The sequence below is a fragment of the Calliphora vicina genome, chromosome 2 (assembly GCF_958450345.1).
Source record: "Calliphora vicina chromosome 2, idCalVici1.1, whole genome shotgun sequence".
Classification (NCBI taxonomy): Eukaryota; Metazoa; Arthropoda; class Insecta; order Diptera; family Calliphoridae; genus Calliphora; species Calliphora vicina.
In genome coordinates this window covers 79,397,949-79,413,828 of record NC_088781.1, presented here as the reverse complement: position 1 = coordinate 79,413,828, position 15,880 = coordinate 79,397,949, and the positions used below count along the sequence as shown (strand labels likewise).

The following is a 15,880-nucleotide window of genomic DNA, read 5'->3' as shown; positions in this document are numbered from 1 at the left end:
CAGAGACTAATACACTAACTTTTCCCTCATTTAAATATTTGCGAATAGAATCAGTAAGATCAGTCAAGAGAAAACTAGTATTTCGGCCGCGGCGAAAACCATATTGACATTCATTAAACATATCTCTAGAACCAATCCATCTCATTATTTGCTCCTTCGTAACTATTTCAAAAATTTTTGATAAAGTGGGTATAATACTAATTGGTCGCATGTTATTTATAGATAGTTTGCGTCTACTTTTTGGAATTGGAATAACACGCGATATTTTCCAATTTTTAGGATATTTAGAAGAAGTTAAAACACAATTAATGAGGTTTAGCAAATGCCTACTAATAATAGGATAAACTATCTTTAGTAATTTAACAGAAACACCATCAACTCCAGTCGATGCAGATTTTATTTTAAACAAAGCAATATAAAGTTCTGTCTCAGTTATATTAAAAAAAGGAAAAATAGTCAGTCAAATTAGTAAAATATGCGAAATTGGGTCCCTCATCAATGCAGCTTAATTGACTACTGATAAATTGTTCATTTATTTCATCAACATCAACATCCGAATTAACATTAAGTTCTTCTGTAACACCAGCGTTTCGCAAATTGTTCCACATCTTTTTAGTATCACTTGAACTAAATATATTTTGACTATACAGCTTATTTCAACCAGCACCTTTAACAAAAATTAAAAAAAAATTAATTGCAAAGTTGCAACGGATACAACGTTCTCCGAAAAGACCGCACCAGAGGCAACGGTGGAGGCATCGCGTTTATTATACACAATACCGTGCAGTATAGGGCTCTTTCTCTCGATCTGAATTCTAGAGACCAATATCTTGAAGTTCAGGGTATTGCGGTCAGATCGGGAGATACGGAGTTGGAGCTCTATAATGTCTACATTCCGCCAGTAGCCAGTTGTCCAACAGGCTACCATCCCGACATTAGGACCTTACTAGATGGTGATACTCGTTTGGTCCTAGGGGATTTTAACGCTCACCATCAGCTCTGGCACTCAAGTCTTGGGGAAGACCAGAGAGGAGCGTCACTGGCGGAACAGATTGACGAATCCACCTTCTGCACACTAAATGATGATGCCCCCACACGGATTATGGGTAATTGCGCAAGTTCGCCAGACATCACCATAGCGAGTCCTGGTCTGATTAACTGCACAACCTGGCGTGCAGTTATTTCTCTAGGATCAGACCATTTACCCATAATCGTTTGTCTGGATAGACCCAACGATTTCATCGTCTCTGAATGCCGAACTTACATCAACCAAAAGAAAGCAGACTGGCACGGCTTCAGAGAATTTACCGACCGCATCTTCAATGGTCTACCGATTCCCTCCAACGTACACAAAGCAGAGAGGAAGTTTCGCGAAACCATCACAGCAGCAGCCGCTCGCTTCATTCCCGCTGGTAGAATATCCGTAGTGCAACCGCACTTCCCAGCAGAAGCAGCGGGACTCGCAGATGAGCGTGATGACATCCGAAGTACCAACCCTGACGACCCTAGGATCGCCCAGCTGAACCGCGATATCAGCAGGTTGGTAAATGAGGACAAGCGAAACAAATGGTTGGATCATTTGAAGAACTGCAACTTAAGTTCTGGAGTTGGCAAGTTGTGGTCCACAGTTCGGTCTCTCTCCAATCCGACTAAGAAGGATGATAGGGTCGCGATTAAGTTTGCAGATACCACCATATCCGACCCTAAACGGTGCGCGCGAGCTTTTTGCCGACAATTCATTGAGCACCCCGAGAGAGACAAGGCGAAAAGAAGTATTGTCCGCAAACTACACGATCTTCCAGTCTCGGACACACCACAACTTTACACGCCAACTGAAGTTGCAGAAGCCATCAACACAGCTAAGCCTTCAAAGGCAATAGGACCTGATGGGATATCCATGCTGATGCTAAAACACCTAGGCGAGCGGGGAGTCGAGTACCTGACAATGGTTTTTAATCTGTCAGTGAGGAGCTTAACAATACCCGATGTCTGGAAAATGGGTCGAGTGATCCCATTGCTAAAACCTGGGAAAATCGCGAGTGAGGGACAATCGTACAGGCCGATTTCCCTCCTGTCACCTGTAGCGAAGACACTCGAAGCTCTTCTCCTCCCCCAGCTGACCCGTCAACTACCAGCTGCTCGTCACCAGCATGGATTCCGTAAAATGCACAGTACCACCACAGCATTATCCGCCATAGTCACTCAGATCTCACAGGGCTTAAACCAGCAGAGGCCTTGTGAACGAACTATCCTAGTGGCACTTGACCTGTCGAAAGCCTTCGACACTGTCAGTCACGCCACACTCTTCCAGGACATCCTGCAGTCCACAATGCCCAACAACACGAAGAGATGGATAGTGAACTATCTGAGTGGCAGGCAGTCGTTCGTGGAGTTTAGAGACAAATGCTCAAAACCCCGTAGAGTTAAACAAGGAGTCCCTCAGGGCGGGGTCCTGTCGCCGCTCCTGTTTAACTTCTACCTCTCTAAACTCCCAGTGCCCCCACAGGGCGTAGAGATAATCTCGTATGCGGACGACTGTACTATATTGGCAACAGGTCACAACGTTGATGAGCTTTGCGGTATGGTAAATGGTTATCTCAATGAAATCCACAATTTCTTCACTGCACGTAACCTGCAGTTATCACCAACGAAGTCATCAGCAACACTCTTCACCACCTGGACGAAGGAGGTAAAACTGAATTTAGGCATCATGGTCGACGGCGTACAAATTCCGACAGTGAACCACCCGAAAATCTTGGGTGTCACTTTTGATAGCCTTTTTACCTCCTCAGCACACGCCACTGCAATCACGCATAAACTGCGAAATAGGAACAAGGTCCTCAAAGCACTAGCCGGCAGTACTTGGGGTATGGACAAAGAAACCTTGCTTGCTACCTACAAAACGATTGGCCGGTCAGTGGTCAACTATGCTGCTCCAGTGTGGTCACCTTCGTTGAGTGATACCCAGTGGAGAAATATTCAAAGCTGTCAAAACGCAGCCTTAAGGACCGTCACAGGCTGCCTTCAAATAACCTCCGAACACCACCTTCACGAGGAAACCAAGGTTCTACCGGTCAAGGAACACAACGTCATGTTGACGCAACAGTTCCTTCTGGGATGTCATCGGAGGAGTCATCCAAACTTCAACATCACACAGTTGGAATCTCCCCCGAGGCATGTCAGACAGGACCTTCGGAAATACGAGGAGAACATACAGAGGTATGTGCAGGATCCATTTGATCGCCGCTCGTATATGACAGCTTTGAACGACATTCACAGAGACGCCATCAATTCCGCGGTAGCAGGATACCGTATGAATGTCGTACTTGGAGGTCGCCCACCACCGATAGCAGACGCCGAGAAGGTTCTGCCGCGTGGAACAAGAGTCGTTCTGGCACAACTTAGATCAGGATGGAGCAACAGGCTTAATGCCTTTTGGTCTCGCATAGACCGTGCCGTCCTTAACTTATGCCCAGCATGTGGTCAGGGTCCTCATGACACCCTCCACATATTTAACTGTTCAGCCAACCCTACTTCACTCAGTCCAATGGATTTATGGACTCATCCTGTTGAAGTAGCTCAATTTCTTGGACTTGAACAACATGCAGAACCACCAGAACATCCAGATTGATTATTGTAAATTGTTCATGCTGCTACAACAACAACAACAACAAAAATTAAGCTCATATAATTTCGAAAAGAAACAAGATATTGAAACATTTTGAATGAGAGTTTATAGAACAAAAGTTTATAGAATCAAAAATTAAAAAAAAAGTTTTATTCAGTCTCAAAGTCACACTCTAAAAAACTTACAAACTAAAAACCAAACATATGGGTACATACAGTGAGTGTCACTCAAAATCGTACAACATATTTTTTTTAACTATTATTAAATTATATAGGCAATAATAGGTGATTATATAAAAAATTAAAAGTCATTTTATTAATTGGAACAAAAAATATATATTTCAACAAAAAAGTTAACAAAACCTCAATTCGTTAAAAAAATATTGATGAAAATTAAAGAACATCACAAAATTCATATTTCACTTAAATTCGTACAATTATATTAAATTATAATTAAAACTTTAAAAATGAAAACAAATTTTAATATTAAATAATCCTAATACTTTGTAGGGTATCATTTGCTATTTTTTAGTGCCTTTACGATTTTAAATGAAGCGTTGATATTCTGGGCACTGACAGACTTACCCAATTTTTTTATTTGTGGATAAGGGCAATTAAAATTATACCCAATTTTCTGATAGGTAATAGCGCACACAATATAAAAATAGCATTTTAAAATATTTCCAAAACATCAACTTTCTAAAACTAATGAATAAAATTTGACTACGATGGTGTACGATTTTAAGTGACATTCACTGTAGTTAGTCACAGCTTATTTCAACCATCTAGTTTTAAGATCTGTTAAATTGACATCACTTCTCAAGTAACGGTAAATTTCCAAGCATTTTTGTATTTAAATTAATTATTTAATTTAATTATTTAAATTAACATTTAGTGTGATTTCGGTAGTTACGAGGCCAAGAGGCGTATTTTTTGACAATGGGGCGACGCACTACAATAGAAAAGCGAGAATTAGTTATTAGTCATTTTAAAAACGGTCATTCTCGTCGAAAAATTGCGGAAATGGTTTGCTTAAGTGACTCCACAGTGCAAAATATAATATATCGGTTCGTGCACGAAAATAGGATAAGTGATAAGGGCAGAGGCACGCCCAATAAAATTTTTAATGCAACTGATGAGCGCTACATTGTCAGAAAAATAAGGCAAAACCCGAAGCTCTCTGCTCCTAAACTGGTTACAGAAGTTAAAAATGAGCTTAAAAAAACATGTAGTGCAGAAACTATTCGACGCGTTCTTCGAAAACACGATTTTAATGGTAGAGTAGCCCGAAAAAAACCATTTATTAATAAGAAAAATCAAGCAGCACGCCTCAAATTCGCTAAGGAACATATTAATAAGGACTCAAGCTTTTGGGAACCAGTTATTTTTGCGGATGAGTCCAAATTTAATATCTTTGGCTCGGATGGTCAAACTTATGTCTGGCGTAAGCCCAATACAGAACTGCAAAATCAAAATCTTAAACCTACAGTCAAACACGGTGGTGGTAGCGTCATGGTCTGGGCTTGTATGTCATCAAGTGGGGTAGGAAACTTGCAGTTTATTGAGACTACAATGAACAAAGATGTATACCTGGACATTCTAAAAGCCAATTTACTGCAAAGTGCCGAAAAACTGGGTATAAGGCAGCAGTTTCGGTTCTACCAGGATAACGACCCGAAACATAAAGCAGGTGTCGTTCAGTCATGGCTTATTCGGAACTGTCCCCACTTGATGCAACCGCCAGCACAATCACCTGATCTAAATGTAATTGAAAATTTATGGGCAATTTTAGATCAAAACGTACGCCAACATCAGATCTCGAACAGGAATGACCTTATAGCAGCGCTGAAACAGGAATGGGCCAAAATAACCCCCCAAACCACTAGCAAGTTAGTGGAATCCATGCAGAAAAGGCTGAAAGCTGTAATTGACCAAAAAGGAGGTCATACTAAATTTTGAAATTAAAAAATTAGTTAATTTATCATTTAATTGTTTTTTTATAGTAAGTGGTATTTTTAGTTTGTAAGTTTTTTAGTGTGAATTTGTTATGGAATAAAACTTTTTTTTTTAATTTTTGAACATGTTCTATAATCTCTCATTCAAAATTTTTCAATATCTTGTTTCGTTTCAAAATTATATGAGCTTAATTTTTTTTTAAGGTGCTGGTTGAAATAAGCTGTGAGCCACTGTACGTTCTTTTAAATTTCCTAATTTTTGATTTGGTTATATTACGAAGCCTTGCATAAATATCCCAATTTCTAGCACTTCTATTATCATAAAAAGCTCTCAACGCAATATTAGTTAAATATCTATAATAATTAATTTCCCTTGTAAATCTAGGAATAGTATGACCTAATGGACGCAGCAAGAGGTCATTAAAAAAATTATTAAAGAAGGAAAGTTTATCATCAGAATCACAAGAGGAATATAGCTGATTAAAATCAGTTTGGATAATATGTCTTTCAATAGCAAGAATGTCAGCACGATGGTAGTCTCTGAAAAAAGAAGGGCTTTGTATATGGTTAACTGGGATTTGAAATGAGGCACATATTAATTAATGTCGTGAAATGAAAGGAATTTGAAATTGTGCAGATGTGTTGACTGCAATGCTATGACTGCAAAGAAAAAAATCGATAAGTGAAACAGAATTATGAAACGTATCGAAATGGGTGGGCAATGAATTATGCAAACAGGTTAGACCAAAACGATTACAAATCAAGTGAATTTCAGCAGATTTGGTTACATTAACTAAATCATTATTAAAATCACCTACTACAATTAAGTCTTTAAAACGAGCAAAGAATGCTCGAATAGGCTTAGATTTCCTCTAGGAAGATAAACAGCGCCAATAGCCACTGAAGTAGAGCCTGTATCAATTTCAATAAATAAACCTTCACAAGAGAAATATTCAGTGCTTTTATAAATAAGTTTATATTTAATGTTTTCTGCAATATAAATGGCAACTCCACCACCTCTACACCCAGTAGCTCGATCGCTTCTACACAAAGAGTAACCAGGAATCCTAATAGCTTGGTCAAAAATAGTGGGATCCAACCAAGTCTCCGTAACACAAATGATATCTAAAGATGCATTTCTAACCACTGCTACTAATTCATCCATTTTGTGAGATCTATCTGAAGGACAAAGGCTTTGTGCATTAAAGTGGGCGACTTTGAGACTTTTTGAATCTTTACAAAAAATAAGTTTGATAGAGTAGTCATTAATTATTGGACCCAAGTTAGTATTAGAAGTCATAAGAAATTAATGAAATAGTGTGTAGGAGCCGCAAAGATGAAAATTTATTTATAAAATTCAAAAACATTATCATATTAAAAAAAATAACAATAATACTCAGATAATACTAGCGCAATAAACTAAATAAATGTAAATAGGAAATAAATGTAAATAAAGAAAAAATTAATTAAAAAATTTTAAAGAATACAGCACCAAAAATATCATCAGCCAAGATCAGGCAGTACGCAGCTCAGAACATTGAATAATGTCAAGAACTTTTTCAGTACCATCAGGGAGTTTTACTTTAGCCAAGGGCATATCTCTATTTAAAATACGAAACCATGTCACTTTTCCTTCTCTGCGTAATAAACGGCAAACATTTTGTAACTGGCTGCAAGCTGGTGTGAAATTATCATTTAAATAAACTCTTGTAGCTACATCCGTGTCAATAACATTGTTTAATTGTATCTTAGGATCCTTAAAATAGGCCTTCATAAGCTTGTCCCTTAAAAATACGTTGTTGAACTTTACTAATACGGATTTACCTCGTTGTATATTAAGGCAATAGTTAAAATCCTTTAAATCAGCTGAAATGTTGTAAAAGGAGCATATAGCCATAATAGGATCTAGCAGGTTGTTTATTCCCAAGGGCAGTCCAGAAACGACATCAGCTCTATTTAATCGTCTTTGTAATTTGTTATTCTCCAGTTCAAGGTTAGATATTTTTTCCACAGCATTTGCCTCCACCTTCCCAACTTTGTAGTTACACTGTTCTAGCTTGTTTTGGATTTCTTTCACAGATGAAGACAGCTCAGCACGAATACTAGATATAGACGTCTAGATTAGATTTTTTAAATCTTGCTTATCAGACCGCATTTCATTAGCAAAAGTCGTTAAATTATGCTGAAACTTCTTATCAACTTCATCAATACATTTTCGCAATACAGAAGTGTCATCTTTCAAGGCAGGTTTATTAATGCAGCAAGTACAATTGAATGTTATGTTGTTGCTTTTACCCAGCAAGGCATATAGTTCATTAGATATGTTGGCACAATTCGCATGGAACCAGTTTTTGCAAGTGTCACATTCAACACCGGCATCAGTTTTTGAAACATTTTTGTTACATTCTCCACATTTTGAAGCAGGCGCCATATTATGAAAATTTATGAAGCAGCAAAAAAATACAAGTAATATTGTTGTGTTAAATACAAAAGTATATATGCATGTACTATGTAAAATTTGTATTCTATTTATTCATTTCCACGTAAAGCTAGGTACTCTGTTCAAAATTTCGTGCGAAATGCTGTCAAACTACATATAAAATATTTGGAATGAAATATATGCGAAATAGTTTCGCGAAAGCAGTACTCTGTTTTTATTGTGGAAAACATGTGAAATACATCTGGCAACCTTATTTTTCCACCCGAAATAACATACGAAGCACTTCTCGAAATTAAAACCAACAGCTAGCTGTCAAACACCATGTAAAATTTTTCGCATGAAAAAACCATAATTTTTCGCAAATATGAACAGAGTACTAGGCTTAAGACACCTTTATAATTGCAGAATTTAATTATTTTGGATGTATTTTTTCTTTTAGGAATTAATTTATAACAAAAAAGTAAATTTAGTTTAAAGCCGCTAAAAACCACGTTCACTCGCTCATAGTGATGCCAGATTATCTTCTGGTTTCTGGCTTTGTGATTTTTTAACAATTGAGTAGACAGGACAACCCCTGTAGTTTGCTGTGTGGTTACCTCCGCAATTGCTGCATTTTTTTATTTTAGGAACATCTTTGGATTTGTTACATTGGGATGTGTTATGCAACTCCCCGCAAATAACACATACTGGTGGCAATTTGCAATATGCCTTGGTGTGTCCATATTCTTGGCAATTCATACATTGGACGGGGCCAAATCGTTTGTGTGGTTCTTCTACCGTAATTTTACGATGCAATAAGTACTTCAGGTTATATATGGGATGTGTTTCATTTTTTTCAGGTTTATGTCACCGGGTTCAAGTTCAACACGGAAGAGTGGTTGGGATTTTTTCGCGATTTCTAATATTTATCACATTTTTTGTCTTAGCCTTTATCTTCTAAGCTTTGCTTTATTTCGAGTGGTTCAACAGTCAATACCCTTTATTACAACTTGTAGACCCTTGCTTCCTTTCAGCTGATAAGTGTAAAAACTTTTCTTTTGAGTTTCAAAATATGTTACAACCTTTCTATAATCGTTTTCACTAATGACCTGTATTTTAGTTTCATGAATCGTGCCTTTCTTGATTGGGATAACGTAAAAAGAGTTCTCTCCTATTAATGAGATCAGGCTCTGAACCAGTGGATTCAAATTATTTTCTCTCAAGTAAATGGGGAGTGGTTTTGTAGAGTGGATTTTATTTACTGGTTCATCTGTTTCACATTCCAGAATAGAAAAACGATTTTCATTGTTTAGTCTATCAGGTTCACTATCCTTCTATAATTTAGCCAAGGGTGCCGCTTTCGAAGACTTGGGACTTCGTGCCCGTTTTAATACTGTAACATACCGGTTCATTCCAACCTGTATTTGGGAGTTATTATCTTTATTTAATGGTTGACTAATCTTGGTACAGCGCCGCTTAATGGGTTAATTTTATTTGTAGTCAGTGTGGTGGATTTCGTATCTGAAGCTGATATAGCTAGCATACTTTCAGGCATAGTTAAAATATTTTTATTTTCTGGTAACTCTCCTATAACAGCTGTTGGATTTTCTTTCGTTTGACAATCATTAGTTGTTGTCAATGCGGGGGAACAAGAACGAGCACGGTTAACAGGCTTGGCGGTTAAAAACAAGTTGTCATCTATTCTTCTGTTTGTTTTGTTTATATTTTTTTCATCTACATTAACTGTAACGTATGCATTTCTGCCGTTTACACTTAACCTTCGCTCACTGTTTTCGTTAAAGAGGCTCATTAAAGAGTAGTTGTAATCACTTTAGTTAACAGTCTTGATCTTTATTTAATAGTCAATGCACAAAAAAGGTTCAAAACAAATATAAAGAATTTTCTTTACTTCCCAGCAAAAACTTTTCTTACAAATAAGCCGAAAAATAAGGGGCATTTGACGATTCAACTACTTATTTTTCTACTGTAAGAAGTCATTATTTTTGTTCGCGATGTCCCAAAAGTAATCCTTTATATTTTCGCCAGAAATAAGTTGTTTTGTTAGTAGAGTTATTTATAGAATTTTTATTTACATAAAAAATAAAAAAAATAAGTCGCAGACCCGATTCGAGCCTGCAACCTTCTGTTTGGTAGTCTGCCGTTGTGCTCACTACACCATTGCTTAGTTATTTCATTGTGCATCAAATAATGGTTTTCACACATTAATACAATATTCTTTTGTTTTTCTAAAAATAAACATGCAATAAAAAAATGGGCAAATTGAAAAAAGTAACAGTTTTTTTTTGTTTGTTTATTTTGTTTTTTTAGACTTTACTACTTAAAAAGTAAGTTATTAAAAAAGACATTATTAAAAAGACATTGTAGCCTTTGTAAGCGAAGTTTTTGCTGGGTTATTTGTCTTTTAGTTATTGTTTTGATTTTTTTATTTAATAATATTATTAAAATAAAAGCGTCCTTTCGCGTAAATAATAAACTGGTGATATTTATATTTATTTTCCGATAGATACATTAAAATAACGAATTAACTCGGAGTAAAAATAAAACACGTCCAGTTTCAATCACGATCAATTACATTATATGATAAATATATCTGTAAACAAATAATCGCACAAAAGAAAATGTAAGAAATACTAATTTGTATGCGATAATAATAATAATAACAATAACAATAATAATAATAATAATAATAATAATAATAATAATAATAATAATAATAATAATAACAATAATAATAATAATAATAATAATAATAATAATAATAATAATAATAATAATAATAATAATAATAATAATAATAATAATAATAATAATAATAATAATAATAATAATAATAATAATAATAATAATAATAATAATAATAATAATAATAATAATAATAATAATAATAATAATAATAATAATAATAATAATAATAATAATAATAATAATAATAATAATAATAATAATAATAATAATAATAATAATAATAATAATAATAATAATAATAATAATAATAATAATAATAATAATAATAATAATAATAATAATAATAATAATAATAATAATAATAATAATAATAATAATAATAATAATATCGACAATGATCACGTTAGTTTCGACAATGATCACGTTAGTTTATAATACGGCTAAATAATTTAATTTATTTGTTTAAACAAAACAAGTAATAGTGACAATATTTCTATAATCGAAGAGTTTAATATTAAAAATAAAGCACAAATGAAATATGTCTAAACCAAACGAATTTTAATCACTTCACTTTTGCTCAAAATGAAATATATTTGCGTACCTTATTTATGAAAAATAAAATATGTAATAAATATATATTGCCGGTGGACTGTATTGTTGACAAAGAATGATGGAGTTCAATGATGCCTAAAGATCCAGTACTCGTTTCGAAATCTGGTTCGAATGTTTGGCATCAATCTAAGTTTTCCAAAATTGTTATAAAAATAAAACAATCAAATTTCAAGTTTAAATTAGAGACGAAGATCTCTTTTTATTGTAAATAAATATTAACTCGTAGAAGGAATATATATAATATTTGACAAGTGTTTTTTAATGTTAAAATAGCAAGCATAATTTGGTGGCAAACAATATTTACTGCACCGTTAACGGTTTACTCGCTAGAATTTAGTAAATACTTCCAGCAAAGTTGCATTAAAAAATTAAGCAACAATAGATTATAACGTTGTTAAAAATAGTATAATACGTTTAATGTAGTTATGTATTACCAAAAGGATGCAACCTAAACAAAATAAATGACAGAAAATTTTGGATTTGCTGTATTAGTTTTATTTTTATTCCATAAGAAGTGCACAAAGTACAAACATGTACTCATTTGTGCTCCCCACTGAATGTATGTAGATGTCAGATTGTCTGGATTTGAGAATATCATTAATGTTGTTAAAGTTGTTAAAAAAGTCAAATTGAGATCTTAAATGATCGTATTTAGTACACTGCACTATAGTTCAAAGTATCACTTTTTCCGTGCGAAATTAATTACTATTAAAGTATTCTACTGTTTGATACCAAAATTGGACCATAGGTAGAAATACTTATATTTTCAACAAATTTAAGAAAAAATTAACCCTTTGTCGACCATTAACCCATCAGGAGAAAAATAAAGTAAATTCATTGCTTTTGATTAGAAGAAATTTATTTCATATTAGTTTTCAGTCAAATTAGTTGAATCAGTAATTCATTTTGTAAACACATTTGATTCAATATATATTAACTTCAATTAATCAGATAAAACTTCGCACAGTGGTATAGAATAAAAGTGGGAAATAAATCGGTAATTTCTAAATCCTTAGTCCTTAGTTAGATTTGAATAAAATTTGACATGCGCAAAGAAGAAGTGTTGACGAGTTTAAATTTTGACCGCATGAGCCCACCAGGGGTGCGGCCTGGGGTCGCCATATTAGGATATGTATTAGGGTATGTTCAATTTTTAAAACGATTCTATTTTTTCGTCTGTGTCTTATCCTTGTCTACTGTGGATGTCATTGGTAACCAAAGATACAAATCTGAAAGAATGTATCACCATTAAGCCATATAGTGTTTTCATTTCGAAAATTATCTTCCTTTATTCTGCATTTTTGACATTTTACTTTTAAGTAATTGTAGACAAAATGGCGGACTTTTTCATCCAATAATTTCATACAGCCCTTAGGAATAACAGGAGCATTAATTTTCTTCACAAATATATTTAATAATAGCCTCATACTTTGTGTCTTTTGGGCGTTCTTTTAGCCAAATTTCAAAAAGTTAATTTTTTTATAGCACAGTAACCTAGAAAAAATTAAATTACTCAGAAAGCTCAAAAATGCGCAGTATGAAATAAAGTGAAATGAATTCACAACATTTCAGTATATTTATTTCTTTTTATTTCAAGTTTAACAAACGTTAACATTTTTTTAAAAGCTTCTATAAAGTTAATGTTTTGTAATCAAAAGAAATTATTTTAAGGTTATGTTTAAAAATTGTAATTTTTAATATAAAGGGAAATAGTTTCCAAATATTTAGGTAAGAAAAATTAAGTACTTAGACGTCTCGTTGTTTTCCATTTTAAACATTATTTAAATTATTCACACACTATCTACAATTAACGGTTAAAAGTTACAATACAATATTGATACTATTCACAATTTTTTAAAAATGTATCGAAACTTTGACTTTGAAGGCGTGCTGTCAAGCAGTATTTTGTATTTTACAAAAACCAATTGCGAATTTGATTGCATTGGAGTTTTAGTAACAGATTGACAACAAAAAATAATGAATAATAACAACTTCGAAATTTGAATTTAGCACGGAAAAAGTTTTACTTTGAACTATAGTGCACTGGAAGATTGTATGGTTGTCGTTATCTTGTGTGTTGCAAATTTCACATAAATCAGACGATTTAGTGTTTATCAATTTTAAGTAAGGTTTGTTATATGTTGAACCAGTAGCAGTCTATTAATTATTTTTATATTTGCAGGTGATAAGTCCGAAGCCAATGTGATTTAGGTAATTCTGGAAAATATTGTAGAAAAAGTTGATCATTTTGTAGAGCCAAAGTTTTGTATTCATTATTCCATTGAGACTACAATTCATTAAAAACTGATCCGCAAGCATCCTTGTAGAAAATTTTTGGGGATATTTCCTAACCTATAATAGCAGCAATTTTCTTAAGAACACAATTTTGTACTTTATTCTTGTCAGACGTTCTCTTATAATAAACTTCAACACAATCAATGATAAAAGAATTAATACATAGTAATTTTACAACTTACCAAACTATTCCTTGTGCGCCAGACCCGATTGGCCTCAAATTTTGATAACGACTTAAGATGGTGAAATTAGTATCACCTACCTCAACGGTATATAAATTAAGCCGTGAACTCATGTTTAAATAATGTAACCCACAAAATTATGTTAACATTACGTACCTGAAATGAAAAAAGTAGTCAAATTTAATAAAACTAAAAAAGTTGCATGCGTTGCACTCTGGGTTGAACAATATGTGGATTAATTCAGTGAGGGCTTAATTTTTAAATATTGAATTTTTTATTATTGAATATTATGAATGATTTGAGCTTTACACATTTAGGTTTTTCGGACTTATTTCACAAATTTAGCTGTCATTTTGGAACTAAAAGCCATAAATTAATACATCAAATTGTAAATTACAATAAGGTGGTTCACGGTTGCCTGGTTATCAGGTTATCTGGTTATAAAATTAAAAATAACATCTGTGTACCGTGATCACCCCTTTAAGTGGGCTATTTTTATACCCTTCGCCATGAGTAGCAAGGGTATATATAAGATTGTCATTCCGTTTGTAGATCGTTATAGATAGCGGAGTCGATATAGCCATGGCTGTCTATCCGTCTGTGTATTGAAGTCAACTTTCCAAATCCCCTAAATAACTTACAAACATGATTGATACATCAAAATCTCCGGCTCGAGAAAATTGGTCCACAAATGGCCGAGATATAAGCAAAAAACCATGTATTTTGTTAGTGTTTCATGAAATCATGTACATATATAATACACACAACTAAAGTTTAGTTGTGTGTATTAGGGTGGCCCTTAATAAACGAAAGTTGTATTTTCGCCATTCTCACCCCCAGTTTGGTGAACATTAGTAAAAAAACATCATCCTGAAAAAATTTTAGGTAAATCGGTTGGGGTTAAAGACGTGCCGCAAGCCCTCTAAAGTTTTGAGATGCATTTACAAGGGAAAAAATGCATTTTTGCAGTTTTTGTAAAAATTTTGCCATTAAAAAACCTTAAATCGTGAAGGTCAAATGTCAAATTTTTCAAAATTTATAACTTTTTAATTTAATGATATAGAAATGTTATTTATTTTTCGGCCGATTTTGATGAAACTTAAGAAAATTATAGCATAAACTCTAGGGTTTATAATAACGGCACAAGAATGGAAATTAACCCTTAATGGCACTTGGGGTTAAAATGACCCCAAACTTTTAAAATCATAATTTTTTTATGGTTTTAGAAGTTTGAGGTCATTTTAAGGGTAAATTTTAATTTTTCTGGATTTTTTGTAAATACTAGGCTTTGTGTTATATTTTTGTTAAGTTTCATCAAAATCGGCCTAAAAATATACAACATTTCGATATCTTTCCAAGAGAAATTCCGAATATTAAAAATTTTACCTTTATTGACATACTTTTTCACATTTTAATTCCCTATTATGTTGTCAATAAATTCCAATGAGATGATCATACTACTAGGAGATGAGATGATCATACTACTATACTAGGCTTTGTGTTATATTTTTGTTAGATGATCAAAAAATTCTGAAATTTGTTTAACAAAATTTTTAAAAATTTGAAAATGGAGTTTTGAAACTGCCGTTAAAAAATTTTATTTTTTTGGTCATACCTGCGAATAGGTTAATGGTATCCTACGAAGACAAAAGCTCACATACAAGTAAATGTGGATATATTTTAAGTAAAAATGAGCTTTTATTTTAATATTTATCAAAATATGTTAATTTTGTTCCTACATTTCTTGTTCTAGTTGCCTGAGACACGTTAATGGCTTCGCGAATTTTTAATAACTTTAACATTTTTTGACCAATCTCTGTTTTTTATGTCTCATTAGAACAACAATTACGTACACATTTCTAGTCTTTTAAATTAAATTGCAAATGTAATTTTTTAATGGCAAAATTTTTACAAAAACTGAAAAAAATGCATTTTTTCCCCTTGTAAATGCATCTCAAAACTTCAGAGGGCTTGCGGCACGGCACGTCTTAACCCCAACCGATTTACCTAAAATTTGTTTACTAATGTTCACCAAACTCGGGGGTGAGAATGGCCAAAATCCAACTTTCGTTTATTAAGGGCCA

General features: G+C 33.5%; 1 protein-coding gene across 1 annotated transcript in view; it reads right to left on the bottom strand.

Annotated features, from left to right (window-relative positions):
- Nucleotides 1-15,880, bottom strand: part of bsk (mitogen-activated protein kinase dJNK) — a 432,504-nt gene that overhangs the window by 331,051 nt on the left and 85,573 nt on the right. The window contains exon 2 of the mRNA XM_065499678.1: nt 13,797-13,952. Within this exon, the coding sequence (XP_065355750.1) occupies nt 13,797-13,909 (113 nt within the window). The 5' untranslated portion in view covers nt 13,910-13,952. The remainder of the gene's footprint in view (nt 1-13,796; nt 13,953-15,880) is intronic.